Source organism: Chiloscyllium plagiosum, chromosome 24 (assembly GCF_004010195.1).
Source record: "Chiloscyllium plagiosum isolate BGI_BamShark_2017 chromosome 24, ASM401019v2, whole genome shotgun sequence".
Classification (NCBI taxonomy): Eukaryota; Metazoa; Chordata; class Chondrichthyes; order Orectolobiformes; family Hemiscylliidae; genus Chiloscyllium; species Chiloscyllium plagiosum.
In genome coordinates, this window is record NC_057733.1 from 45,592,613 (window position 1) to 45,606,036 (window position 13,424).

General features: G+C 37.9%; 1 protein-coding gene across 3 annotated transcripts in view; it reads left to right on the forward strand.

The window, feature by feature from the left end:
- Window positions 1-13,424, forward strand: part of LOC122562235 (brain-specific angiogenesis inhibitor 1-associated protein 2-like) — a 73,990-nt gene that overhangs the window by 30,171 nt on the left and 30,395 nt on the right. For all 3 annotated transcript variants that reach the window (XM_043714965.1, XM_043714968.1, XM_043714966.1), the window contains 3 exons: window positions 9,008-9,069; window positions 9,680-9,751; window positions 11,974-12,111. In XM_043714965.1, coding sequence (XP_043570900.1) covers window positions 9,008-9,069; window positions 9,680-9,751; window positions 11,974-12,111 — 272 coding nt within the window. The remainder of the gene's footprint in view (window positions 1-9,007; window positions 9,070-9,679; window positions 9,752-11,973; window positions 12,112-13,424) is intronic.

Here is a 13,424-nt window from a genome sequence, read left to right on the forward strand (position 1 = left end):
TTAATGAACCCAGTTTAGCTTAAAACATTTAATTACTGTTGTGCAATCTTTTATTGCATTTATCATTAATGCTGATGAAGAGTAACTTGCACTTCACTTTTAACAAAGACTTTTTTTCGATTCTCATATGGGATGTCGGTGTCACTGGCTGGCCAGCATTTATTGCCCATCTCTAGTTGCCTTTGCCTTTGAGATTTGATTTGGTAAGATCATCGTGTGGTGCTTTAGCAATGTATTGAATGCATAATACTGCATAAGTGCACCAGGTTTGCCCAGATAGCAGTTGTCCACAGCAGTTCTGGGAGTAATGGCCACATGCAACACATCCAAATGTCTGAGCTGCTTTTCCCTGCTCAACCACTATTAATACCTAATGAAAACATTATTCTGCAATTGCACATTTCTTCCATTGCCAATCTTTGTGCCTCTTCTGGCTATGTGCCATCTTACTTTCAAATGATTATAGACATTGCATGAAATTATAGTTTTTTTCAGTTTTAAAAAGAATTGATTTTGTAGTGTAATGCCTTCAGCACCCTTGTGCAAATGCAATTTTTGGCTGACTTTCTTTTCAAATCAAGTTTAAATTTCTACTTCTGATTTCATAATCTTTCATAATTACAAAAAGCCTCAGTTTATTGAAAAATATATGCAAAATTTATCTTCGACTCCTCACCTAACATTCTAGTTTGTGCAAGCTTCTTGTGAGGTAACCTTTTGCTGAGGGTTGATAGATTTAAGTGTCTCAGCAATTTGGACTCAAGAAGCTGGGGGTTGGGGTAGAAAAGCTATTTTCTGATAAAACAATGGCCACACATTATGGCTAACACCATCTCCAGTACTTCAACTCTGATCTTTATGCAAAGTGTGTTTTGTGAAATTTGATAGGAGTTACCTCCATGCAGCTCCGATTCCAACAGTAAGGGTTGAAAGTCCAAGGTTCCATAACCTCTTGTCACCACAGTGACGTTTATCGCAAATACTGACATGACTCCTTTTACATTTGAAGCTCTCTGCTGGGCATGTGATGTTACTGTTCAATAGCAATTTGTGGAGCTATTTTTAGAGTTGCAAATAAGAGCACACAAATTAGGGACCTTAGAACCTTTTAAAAAATAATTAGAATGTTGAATAGTTTTGGCTGTATATTTTTTCAAAATGTATTAATGACAAAATCAGGCAACTTATTTATTTAGTAAACATAATACGTTCTGCTGAGTTGCCTTCATAATGTAGCTACTGGAAGAGCAGTTTCTGTGGCCACTGTTTTATCAGAAAATTGCTTTTCTACCCCAAGCCCCAGCAATTTGAGTCCAAATTGCTGGGACACTTAAATCTGTCAACTCTCAGCAAAAGGTTACATCACTAGAAGCTTGCACACATTACTTCACAGCTGCAGTACTCTTAATCAAGTTCACTTGAGATCACATGCTCAGTTTTTGTCTATGTAACGTGTGGCTGGCTAAGAGACAATTCTTTGCTCTCTGAATGCATAATATAAAGAGAGGATTGAGTTGAAGGAGGATGGATATAAATCAAGAGGTCCATGCTCTCCATATCTGCAACTTAATCAAAAGAAGCCGAGGTAAACATTTGAAAAGTACCATAATGTGATGGCATAATGAGTGCGTTTAGTGGACGATGGTTAGTATAAACTGTTTTGCACACAGTCCCCTGTTTAAGAGCCCCATCTCCTTTATTTCCTCAGTGGATGGTTGGGCCCTAGGTCCTGCCAGTTCTCTGCTGATCTCTTCCAGTGTGCAAGACATCTTCCTGCAGGAGTAAGAGCACAGTGTCAATGATTGGATCACACCACGTTTGGATGTTGTGCCTGCTATAAATAATAGCTAGAGATATATGGGGTCTGAGAGATGTAGATTATTAGGTTGGCATAATTGGAAGTTGTGCAAAGGTGAAGTGGAATGGAATGTATGATTGCGAGGAATAAGATCTGATTGCTTTAGAATTCTGCTGGTTGAGTGAGGCTGTGATGCCATTTGAATGATTAGTGATTTGGGAGATACCTTGTGAAGATGCATTTATCGTTCTTTACCATCTACTCAAGGTCCTTAAACGTTTTAGGATATATCTGCCAAGTCCTTTGTGTTAGAGTCTGGGAATTCACCATCATGGCCATATGTTCCTACTCCCTTCAGAGGCTGTTGCCCTTGCCTCCCACCTTCTGTCCACATTCATGAACCACAGAGCCCTTTCTCTGCACTGACATTCGAGTCCACTTGGTTTCAGGAGCATCTGTGATGTTAAACACACATTCCTTTTAGAAGCTGGAATGTTAGCTCGAAAATATGCTCAACTGGAATGTGACTAGGCCTCTCTTGTTCCTGCATATGGTTAGTGTTGAGAGTCCTGCTGGCTTACAAATCATTTGAATCATTCGGCAGCATGGACTTTTTGTATTGTCTGCCTCTGGGAACAAATATGGTAAGGTGCAAATGATGACTCCAATGTTCATGACTGCTCAAATCTGATCAAATCTGCCTCTGACTGCTGCACCTGCACCCCCCCCCCCCCCCAATATGTTTAGCACAGTTAGATAGAATTATTATTATCTACATACTGATTTTATCTTTTCTAATTATGAAGGCTCTCACCCCAAGGACCAGATTGTAATCCTAATTATAGGATAAGTACATCCCAAGGGAATCCTGGATTCACCATTCATTTTCCTTTTAAACTTTGGTCTGCAATTTATAATGAGAATAATTAAAATCTGAGTGATTGCATGTGCAAATGGCAGGTAAAATTAAGACCCCAGACCTACAAGTCTATCTGAATTATACAGTACAGCCCACAAAAACTATCACAACTTAAAAATCTGTTCTGACATGTTGTGTTAAAATTAATGAGGAAGGACATGTTCTTTGCAATTTCATTTGAATTTTGTCATGAATGCAGTGCTAAATATAGGTGTGTATGTTTGAGGACACTACATGAATAACAACTTTGTTTTTGCAAAGATATTTTGACTTTGGGTGTGGCCAATTTAGCGCAGAAACCGGTTTCTGTTGGCAACTGCAACAAACGGACTTTCTATTTATACCTGGCTCATCTACCAACAACAAAGGTGTGCCACGAACAGAACTTGCCTTAACTCTCTGATGCTCTGTTAGATCAAATGTTTGCAAAGCCTAATACAGTACTGCCGCATTAAAAATTAACCATTGTATTGCATCAAGGATAAAGTACATTATATTGTGATCCAACCGTCTTAATATGATTAGATTGGTCAGGTAAACGTTCTAATTTCAGAAGCTGGTTATAAGTACTAAAGTTTACAGATGTTTATTTGACTGTAGCACCTCCTGTGGATGTTTCAACCATTGTCTAACCAGTGTAAGTTGTTCTGAATTGAAGTTTGCACAGATATGGAAAAGATTTTCAGACTTTAAAACTGAATCAGCTACATTGCTTTGGAAGCACTGTAATAAGTATATATTTATGTGCGCTGTTATAATTTGCAATCACATGAGCCCCACTTTATTTATTTATTTATTTATTTATGCATTTATTGCTTCTTTCCAATGTTGCTTCCAATATATAAAACCAGTTTATATTTTGAATAAAAGCTAACCTGCTTTAAATGATACACCATTTTGAAAGTAAACCATATAAGGGCACATATTAGTGATCATTCGTGACTCTTCAGATAAATACTGAATCACTATGTAGCAAGGTCTAGTCAATGTCTGGGTTGATGGATGACCAGGCATGACCATCTCTAACCTGAGAATTTAATCAATGACTACCCTCTTCCTCGCCCACAAAGACATTCAATGGTAGTAACATCACTGAATTTCCAACTATCTACATACTAGATTTTATCATTAACCAGAAGCTGAACTGGACCAGAAGTCTTAATACTGTAGCTCCAAGAGCCAGCCAGAGGCTAGAAGATCTGCAAGTAACTTCACTCCTGTCTCCTCGAAGCATGTCAACCATCTATAAGTAACCAGTCTGCTGTGTTGTAATACTCTCTCCACTTGTCTGGATCAGTGCAGCTACAAGTCTCCATCTCTCTACCATCCAAGACAAAGCAGCCCACTTGACTGGCACCCAGTCAACAGCTTTCAGCATTCACTGCTTCCACCACAGACACAATGGCAGTAATGTGTACTGACTACAAAATATACACAGAAATTCATGTCAACTCCTACAACAGCACCTTCCAAACCTCAACTCTCTATTACCTAGAAGGATGAAGCTGGCGACTGCAAAGGAGCATCACCTCCTGTAAATTCCCTCCAAGCTACACATCATCCTGATGGGGCGTTTTATTGCTATACTGTCACTGACTAAAAATCCTTAAACCTTCTAAGAGTAGTTTTTGACTTTCAACAGTACAACAGTACTGTTGACATCCCTACATTGCATAGACCTTTAGAAGTTCCAAAAATGTGGCTCATTATCTCCTCCTTCCCAAGATCGTTAAATAGTCAATAAATGCTAGGCTGGCCAGTGACACCCACATCCTTTGGATGACTAATAAAAGAAAATTAAAAGGTAAGTTTTGGAGGTATTATTAGAGGAAGGGGAAGAGGTACAAGAGAAGTTGAGCACTTCCATTGCCATGTCTAACCCCAAAAGTGTTTCAAACCGGGCATGTGCAAGAGGCCAGTTTTGGAAGATGACAAAGTAGGACTGGAGCTTAGAGACCAGGAGAGTTTAGTCCTTGGATGGATTTGATCAGCAAGTGCTGATCAAATATTGATGAGAGTTAAGATATCAGAAGCACAGTATGAGCTCAAACTTATGGACTCTGTAAAATATAAAATGGAAACCTAGCCAGGAGAGTACCAATCTGTCAATGTCAAACCTGTGCAGCTTGTTAGTGCAATTGACTGTAAGGTCTTGCATTTGAAGATGTTCCCATTGTCAAAACAATATTTGAAGCCTAATGCATGTGATAGGTCTGTAAAAGGCCTGTTTCTTCCTTTTTGTACTTTGTTGTTCAGAGGATAAGGATACATACTTATATAGTGCAAAGTTGACGTTGAGTGAAGATGGTTTTCACAGAAAAATATATTGAGGTTCTTGTTGTAATTAGGTCTGTGCTGGAAATGATAGAATAAGGCGTCGGAGCAAATGTAGGCTATGCAGCCCATGAATGTTCTTTCATAGCTGACCTGACAATCCTTAACTCCATTTTCCTGCCTTTACCCATAAACATTGATTCTTTTACTGGTTAAAAATCTGTCCATCTCACCCCTGAACATATTTTAATGACACAGCCTTGATAGCTCTGCAATATAAAACTTAATAGATTCACTGCCCTCTAACGGAAGGAATTCCTCAATCTTAAATGTATAACCTCAGTCTTAAATGTATAACCTTGAATCTGAGATTTATGCTCTGTTACCCTACACTCTTGCACAAGAGGAAACAACCTTTTTGCATCTATCTTGGCAACTCCCCTAAGAATCTAAGATCACCTTTCATTCTTGTTCACAGTAATCCAGCTGTGGTCTGACTAGTGCCTAATTTTAGCAAAGCCTCCCTACTTTTGTACACTATGCTCTTTCAAGCAAATACTATTCCGGTTAGTAGGTTTGCAATTAAAAGTAGGGCCTGGGGCAGTGATGTAGAACAGAGAGACTTAGGAGTTTAGGTACATGATTCTTTGAAACTTTTATCACCTATGGTTAGGGTGAATACTATTAGCTGGAGTTGAGAAGAGATTACTAGGATGTTACTGAGAAAGGAGAGGTTGAGCTAGAAGAAAAGGCTGGATAGGCTGAGATTTTTATCACGGGAGCATACGGGTTTGAGAGGTGACTTCATAGAGGTTTATAAAGTAATGAATGGTATAGGTTAGATGAATGTCAGATGTCTTTTTTTGTGTATAGGTTTAAGGTGAGAGGTAAAGATTTAAAAGGGACCTGAGGGCATCTTTTTCACACCAATGATGGTGTGTATATGGAACGAATTGCCAGAGGAAGTGGTAGAAGCAAGTATAGTTGCAACATTTAAAAGACATTTGGACAGGCACATGGCTAGGAAAAGTTTAGAGGGACACAGGCCCAATGCAAGCAAATGTGACTAGTTCAATTTAGGAAACTTGGTCAACATGGACGGGTTGGGCTGAAGGGCCTGTTTCCATGGTGTATGACTCTAGGGTGGGGAAGTTGAAGACTTAGGGGCGTATTTTTAAAGCAGGAGAAGAAAGATTTTAAAAAAAAGAGTGGCAATTCTTTTACACAATTTGTTTCGCATATAGAATGAGCTTCCAGAAGAAGTGGTGGATGAGGGTACAGTTACAATGTTTGAGAGATATATGGATAAGTACATGAGTAATAATGTTTGGAAAGATATGGGCCAATTGTAGGCAGCTAGGACTATGCAAAAGAGTTTGGGATGATTGGCATGGGCTTGTTCAATTGAAGGGCCTCTTTCCATGCTGTGCGACTCTGAATCTATAAAGGCAAACATTCCATTTGCCTTCTCAATTACTTGATGAACTTTTTATCATTCATGCACAAGGATTGTCAATTCCCTCTATTCTGTAGCCTTTCTCCATTTAAAAAGATTTCAAGTATATTTGTACTAGAACATAGTAATGCATATTTAAATTTGCTTAGAAACTGTTTTAGAAGTTTAAATTGGTTTAAATTTTTGATACAGAGCTAGTCCCGTGTATTCTTGCATTTATATTCAGTGCTGCTTGACGGTATGGCACCAGTATATTGAATGCACTGAGCAGATAGAATAACATGGACTTTGCTCCCAAGGTGATGAACTTGAAATCTCCTGGCTCACCGCACCCACCTTGAATGCCCTAAATGCTGGAAGTTTCAGGAAGTGGTGGGAGGGTTGGTGGTGGCGGTGGTGGGGTGGGGTTGGGTTGGGTTGGATGGCTGGTGGGAAAGGGGGTGGAGCGGGGAGTTGGTTGGAATTTGCAGGATGATAATGAAATGTTGGTTTTTGTTACAGTTGTGTGAATCCATTTTGGAAAGTGTTCACTGAAGGAGAACAGGCTGTAATTTCCACTTGTATAAAATGAAATAATTGCTTGAGAATTACTAAGTATTTGAATACAATTGAACAAAGTTGCAGTATGTGCTCTCTTACATATTGGAATATAACAAACTCTAAGAACTAAGTTAGTCGGTCACCATGAACTACCCCAATAGTGTTTATGCCACTGGCCTTTTGAGCATCAATTTATACACTTTGTCGGTGCAGTGTAGTAGTTACATCGTCACTTATACAGTCCAGCCTCAAGTTACTGGATCATGTCAAAGGTGTATCTTATTTCATTTTAATTTTCATCTGACTTCCAGTAAATTGATTAAAAGTGGATTAGCACTTCTATAAAGCAAAATTAGATCTTCAAAATTAGATTGTTTATATAATTTTAAATGATCAGAAGCTTATGCTTCTGGTTAGTGTTTTCAGTGCTGTATTACATTCCATATGGTATTGCAAGTACTGTAATAAAGACTGATTCTTCCCTTTCCTTCTCTTCCTTTCCCATATATATTATACATATGCCTTGATAGGAGTGAGTTTTCTTCAAAAATCAAGGAAGGAATGTATTCTGAGAGAAAAATAAAATGTCATAATGGCAGAGGGGACTCATTGTTAGTTTTGAACATGTCTGAATAGTCTAAGTTACAGGTTTTGATTTGCGACATCAGCTTTCCAAATGCAAAGTTCCTATCTTTTAGTGAACCAATTAGTTATTCGTTATACAGTATTTGAAGGCTATGTACACTAATCTCTTAACTAAGGATAATAACCACATTTATATCCCACGAAATTTTTACAAACGTGTCAGCAGGAAGGCCAGCATTTGTTGCCATTCCTAATTGCAATAGAACATAGAACAATACAGCACAGTACAGGCCCTCTGGCCCTCACTGTTGGTTTCACAGGTTGGCGCAATCTGAAGTCCATCTATCCTACATTATTCCATTATTATCCATATCTTTATCCAGTGACTATTTAAATGCTCTTAAAGTTGGCGAGTCTACTACTGTTGCATGCAGGGCATTCAATGCCCTTACTACTCCGAGTAAAGATCCTATCTCTGAAATCTGTCCTGTATCTGTCATCCTGCAATTGAGGTAAGTGATTTACTAGGCCATTTCACGACAGTTAGGTCATTTGGGAGAAACAGGGATATAATCGTTATGTCACTGGACTTGTAATCTAGAGGCCCAAGCTGATGCTCTGGGGTCATCTGTTAAAATTCTACCATCACAGCTTGTGGAATTTAAGTTCCATTATTAATTAAATCTAGAAATAAAAAGTTATTTTCAGTAATGGTTACCATGAAGCATCAATTGTTGCAAAAATACAGCTAGTTCACCAATTTCCTTTTATAGTGAAGGAAATCTGCCACCTTTACACAGTCTGGCAAATTTGTGACTCTGGATCCACATCAATGTGGTTGATTCATAACGGCCCTTCAGAAAGGCCGAGCAAGCCTTTTGGATTTAGAATGGGCAGCCAAAGCTGGTCTTGCCTTTGACATCCACATCCCATAAAAGAATAAAGGAAGAAAAATTGCTGTGCAGCTGGAGTTGCATGTAGGGCAGACCAGACAAGAACAGCCGATTTTCTTCAGTAAAAAGCATTGGTGAACCAGATGGGTTTTTAATTACAATCTATGATGATTGTCATGGTCACCATTTACTGAGATTTATTTTTAATTTCTTATTCATTAACTAAGTATGTATTGCAACAGCTGTCGTGAGATTTGAACTCTTGTCCTCAGTAGTAATATCTGGATTGCTACTCCAGTGACAGTACAGTATGCTGCTGTGTCCTCATTTGGAGAAATAATACAAATGAGTGACAAAACTGTATGTTTTTTTAAAAATTCAGAGCAATGTTTAAGCAGTTTTTTTGTTCGGTATTGTTTGATGAGGCAGTTAAGATGCAAAAATGTGCTTTGATCAGTTTGCGCATATGTTGTGTGGATGCTGTGCTTAACATTCCAAAATGATGGAAATAGTTATTTTAGCTTCCGTTTGTTATTTTGCAGGGGATGTTTTGTTCCAGATGGCAGAGGTCCACAGACAAATTCAGATACAGCTTGAAGAAATGGTGTGTATTCCTTTTAAGGTAGTATACATGCAATATTGGATTTGTGAGAGCTTGTACCTGATGAACAAAGGTTTCTATCCAGAGATTTTTGTAAATTAAGTTCTGTTTGTTTGTTCCTGAGAAGGGGATACTTTTTAAACTGAAATAGCTACAAAGGAATATGCTTTTGGCAGATTATACATATGTAGTTAAATCATGTTGACATGTAGCCAGCAAATTAAAATCTAAACTGCTGGATAGCAGTTTAATTCAAAATAAAAATCAAAATTGTCATCTTTGCCTTTAAAGATTTTTTAATAGAGAAAATTGAATTCTTCATTCAGGAAAAAAGACAATGCCGAATTGTAACGTGCACCCCTTAGGATAAAATTTCAAATCAATTAGTGTAGAGAGAATGTGTTTGGGGGGTGGGTAAAATTATAGCTTTCAAGGAGCTGAATTTATGGAGGAGGGAAGCATCACTTGCACATGACTAATCTGAGGATCCAAGGTACAATCAGTGCCTCTGCATCGTGGGTGTGTGAGAGAACGTGTGTGGGTGTTCAGGGGGTTTCTTGTACTCTTGACATTATTGAAATTAAATGTTGCTGACGTTGTCTTTTCATTGCAGTTGAAAGTGTTCCACAATGATTTGCTGATGCAACTGGAGCAGAAGGTTGAGCTAGATGCCAAATACTTAAGTGTAAGTTTCAGGCTGAATTCTGCACTGTCACATCTCTTGATTAATAAACTCATTAGTCTTTCTGTTCACTTTTTATCATGTAATATTGCAGCAAGAAAAAAAGGTGTATTTTCAAATGTAAAGTAAGCAAAGCATGAATTGATTACAACATTGTAATCTAATAGAATTGCGACTGTAAGTGTTATGAACTTGAGTTGAATTACAGCTTTGAAATTATTCCTATCCATCTGTTATTTATTAGGAAAAAGTGGTGATTCAAAAAGCATAGGGTTGGGATGATTTTCAGGCAGACTTGGTTCCCGAAAGTCTTCTGAAACTTCTGGTTTAGATCTCCATATTGGCTTTTTGGAGAAGATATCCCACCGCAACAGTTGCCATCAACAAATGCTACAGACATTCTGTCAGTTATTGCAATATCACTGCGGTGATGGATTTTATGCATATGAATTAAATTTTACACATGCATTTTACTCATGCAGTCCTATTGTTGTAGTCTTTTCTGTAGAATTCAGCTTATAAACTAGCATATTATTCACGAACACAAATAACATTTCTTTATATAGCAGCTTCAATGTAGTAAACAGCCTAAGGTACTTCACAACAGCCTGAGCCACATAAAGAAACATTCTCAGATAATCAAAAACTAGATCAAGGAGGTAAATTATAATGAGTATTTTAAGAGGAAAGTAAGGTAGAGAAGGGAGAGGTGCATGGAAGATCTTCCAGAGCTTATGCCCTGAGCAGCTGAGGGTTTGACCACAAATGGAGTGATTAAAACTGGAAATACACCAAAGCTCAGAAATGGAGATATGAGGATTTTAGGGTTGGGAGAGACTACAGAGATCAGGAGAGATAAGGACATGGAGGATTTTGAAAATTAGGCTGATAATATTTTAAAATCTAGTTCTTTTGTGATGAGGAACCAGTATAGGTCAGCGAACATGTGTGATGGGTCAAGACACAGGAAAGAGTGTTTTGGATCACTCAGTTTACAAAAAACCAGCCAGGAATATTATGGAATAGTCCAGTCTAGAGACAATAGTGTAGGAATCTAGAAACGTGGTGATGAGCTAGAACTGAGGGTCATCAGACAATGTGTGAAAATTAATGCTGTTCATTTTGACTCGCTTATCAATAGACATCACGTGGATGAAAAAATGGGAGGGACCAAGGACGCTAGAGACAGTGGTGCAGGAGTAGGAAGGGAAACCACTGCAAGGGATTCTCTGGCGATTAACTAGATAGACAGACAAGAATGAAATTAGGTGAGGTCAGTTCCACCCATTGGATAATAGTGAAGAGGGATGCTGTTGTCAACAGGTCAGATCTGATGAGAAACATTCAGATGTCACAATAAACACTATAAGGCAGTCTTCCAAAGGTGTAGGTTTGATATCCAGACATTTCATTACCTGGCTAGGTAGCATCAGTGGTGGCCTCCAAGTAAAGCGAAGCTGTTGTCTCCTGCTTTCTATTTATATCTTTCTCCTGGATGGGATTTGTGGGGTTTGTGGTGATGCCATTTCCTGTTCGTTATAGAAGCAATTCTTTGTAAATAGTTGGTCAATTAATAGATGCTTAATACGGTATGTTTGTTGCTAGCCACGTTATACAGAAGTTGTGAGAACTTCATTAATTTACATTACAAAGCACTTTGAGGAATTATATAGCTTATGGCAAATAGTTTTGTTTTCAGTCAGTTTGCATGTTTTTAATATTCATCAGAAATGCAACACTCATGATTTGGACTAGCTGGCTTAAGCAACAAGTACTTTGCATTCATATAGCTTATAGTCCCAAGTTGTTCCAAAAGGTTATTTTAGCACTATTCCTCAAGTCTCCTAGGTTTAGCTATATTCAAACCTGACTGAATAGTGGACAATAGAATGAGATGCAGCTTCTTTTATTGATAGACAAAAACTATATCAGTACTTTTTTTTTCTGTTTTAGAAAACCTGAACATGTTCTCTCATGTATACTTTATTGCTATGAAATGATAAATGTCATATAGGTTGTCAGAAACCATTAGGAAGTGAATTGAAGCAATAGTGATTAGAAATCAATATCCTAATATGCCAAAGTTATTTTTTTCTTGCTTTTTTTCTTCATTTCATTCCGTTTCTGTATTAACAACAAAGGCAAATCTCTTTCCTGTTCATAAGTAATCATTTCCATCATTTTCAGTTTAATTAACTTACTTTTTCTTGCATTTTTCCTTTTAGGCAACATTGAAGAAATATCAAGCCGAACATAAAGCCAGGCTGGAGTCACTGGAAAAGTGCCATGCAGAACTGAAGAAACTTCGGAGAAAGAGTCATGGGAGTAAGAATCCACAGAAGTATGGAGATAAAGAAATGCAGGTAAGGACTCAACCCTGGTGGTTCTTCACGCTCAGTTATTTGAACTCCTTTTGGGAACAGTTTTTAGAAAAGTTCTTTTAGGTTAATCTCCATGGCATGGGTTGTGTCTGGATATGGTGGAATCATTTTTTGGGAGGCGGAGTAATCTAGTCAATTAGAGTATTAACTGGCTTACTGACTGAATCAGAACCAGAATGTAATGGAAATACATTTCTCACTAAAAACTGAAAGGAGACTCTGTGAAGGCATCTTATATCCAGTATAAAGACACAGTACAAATAATTTGCAGTGAAATTGCCAATCATATTAGTCTTGTTCGGGAAGACCTCCATATCAGCTACAGTGATTAATTGGGAATTGTGGATTGAGGCAGCAGAGGATGCTTTTCTAAGATTCAAAAGTATGTGTTTGCGAGGTCCGCATGGATGAGCTGGACCATTTAATATGTAACACGTTGAAGGATCTGTTTCTGTGCTGTATGACTCTTAAGACAGAATTATGCAACATCTGACCTGTTCAGTGTCAAAAACTGGATATTTAGAATGAAAATCTTATTTTAATGTGAATTTTGCTCTAGAATTTGCATAAACGGAAAAATGTTATGTTGTAGTCAGACCAGTTGCAGTCTTGGAACATTGTAATTGTGAGGTGATCTTGGCGAACACTTGTATTGAAAAGTTACATGCTTTTGAATCCATTTTCTCAATTTACTTTCTTCCAAAGCCAAGTTGCAGCTACTGACGACTGTTGATCTAACCAAAAATGTTTTAGCTAAAGTAGTTGGACTTAACCTTTAAGATTGATAGTTTACCATTAGAAATTCCTTTATTTAATTTCCCCCCCCCCCTCCCAAAAAATTCCTTTGCACCCAAAGCTCGGGAAAAGATTCTGTCTCTGGGAAATGGTGTATTCTAGGAGAAGGACGAGCAAGAGGGTGGAAAGGATTAGGTAGGGAATCCCAAATGTTTTAGTCTTAGAAATTTGAATGAACAGCCTCCACTGCTAAAATAGGAATAGAGAGAATCCAGGGGAACAGAGGAACCTCTGATCTTTGTAGGAAGATTTTACAGGTGAAGTGAGGTGTAAAAGTTTTGGAAACAATTATTCAGATTTTAAAATTGATGCAGACAGGGGTTGCACAGTGACAGTGAGCAAAGGGGTGATGGATGAGCTGAACTGGTAAAAAGTAGAAGTTTTGCATGAATTTGAGCTCTCGAGGGTGGAAGATAAGTAGGTTTGGAGAGTATTAAATAACGGACATGAATAAACATTATTGCTGATTATGCTTACTGTGGTTCAATTTTTTGCTTTGC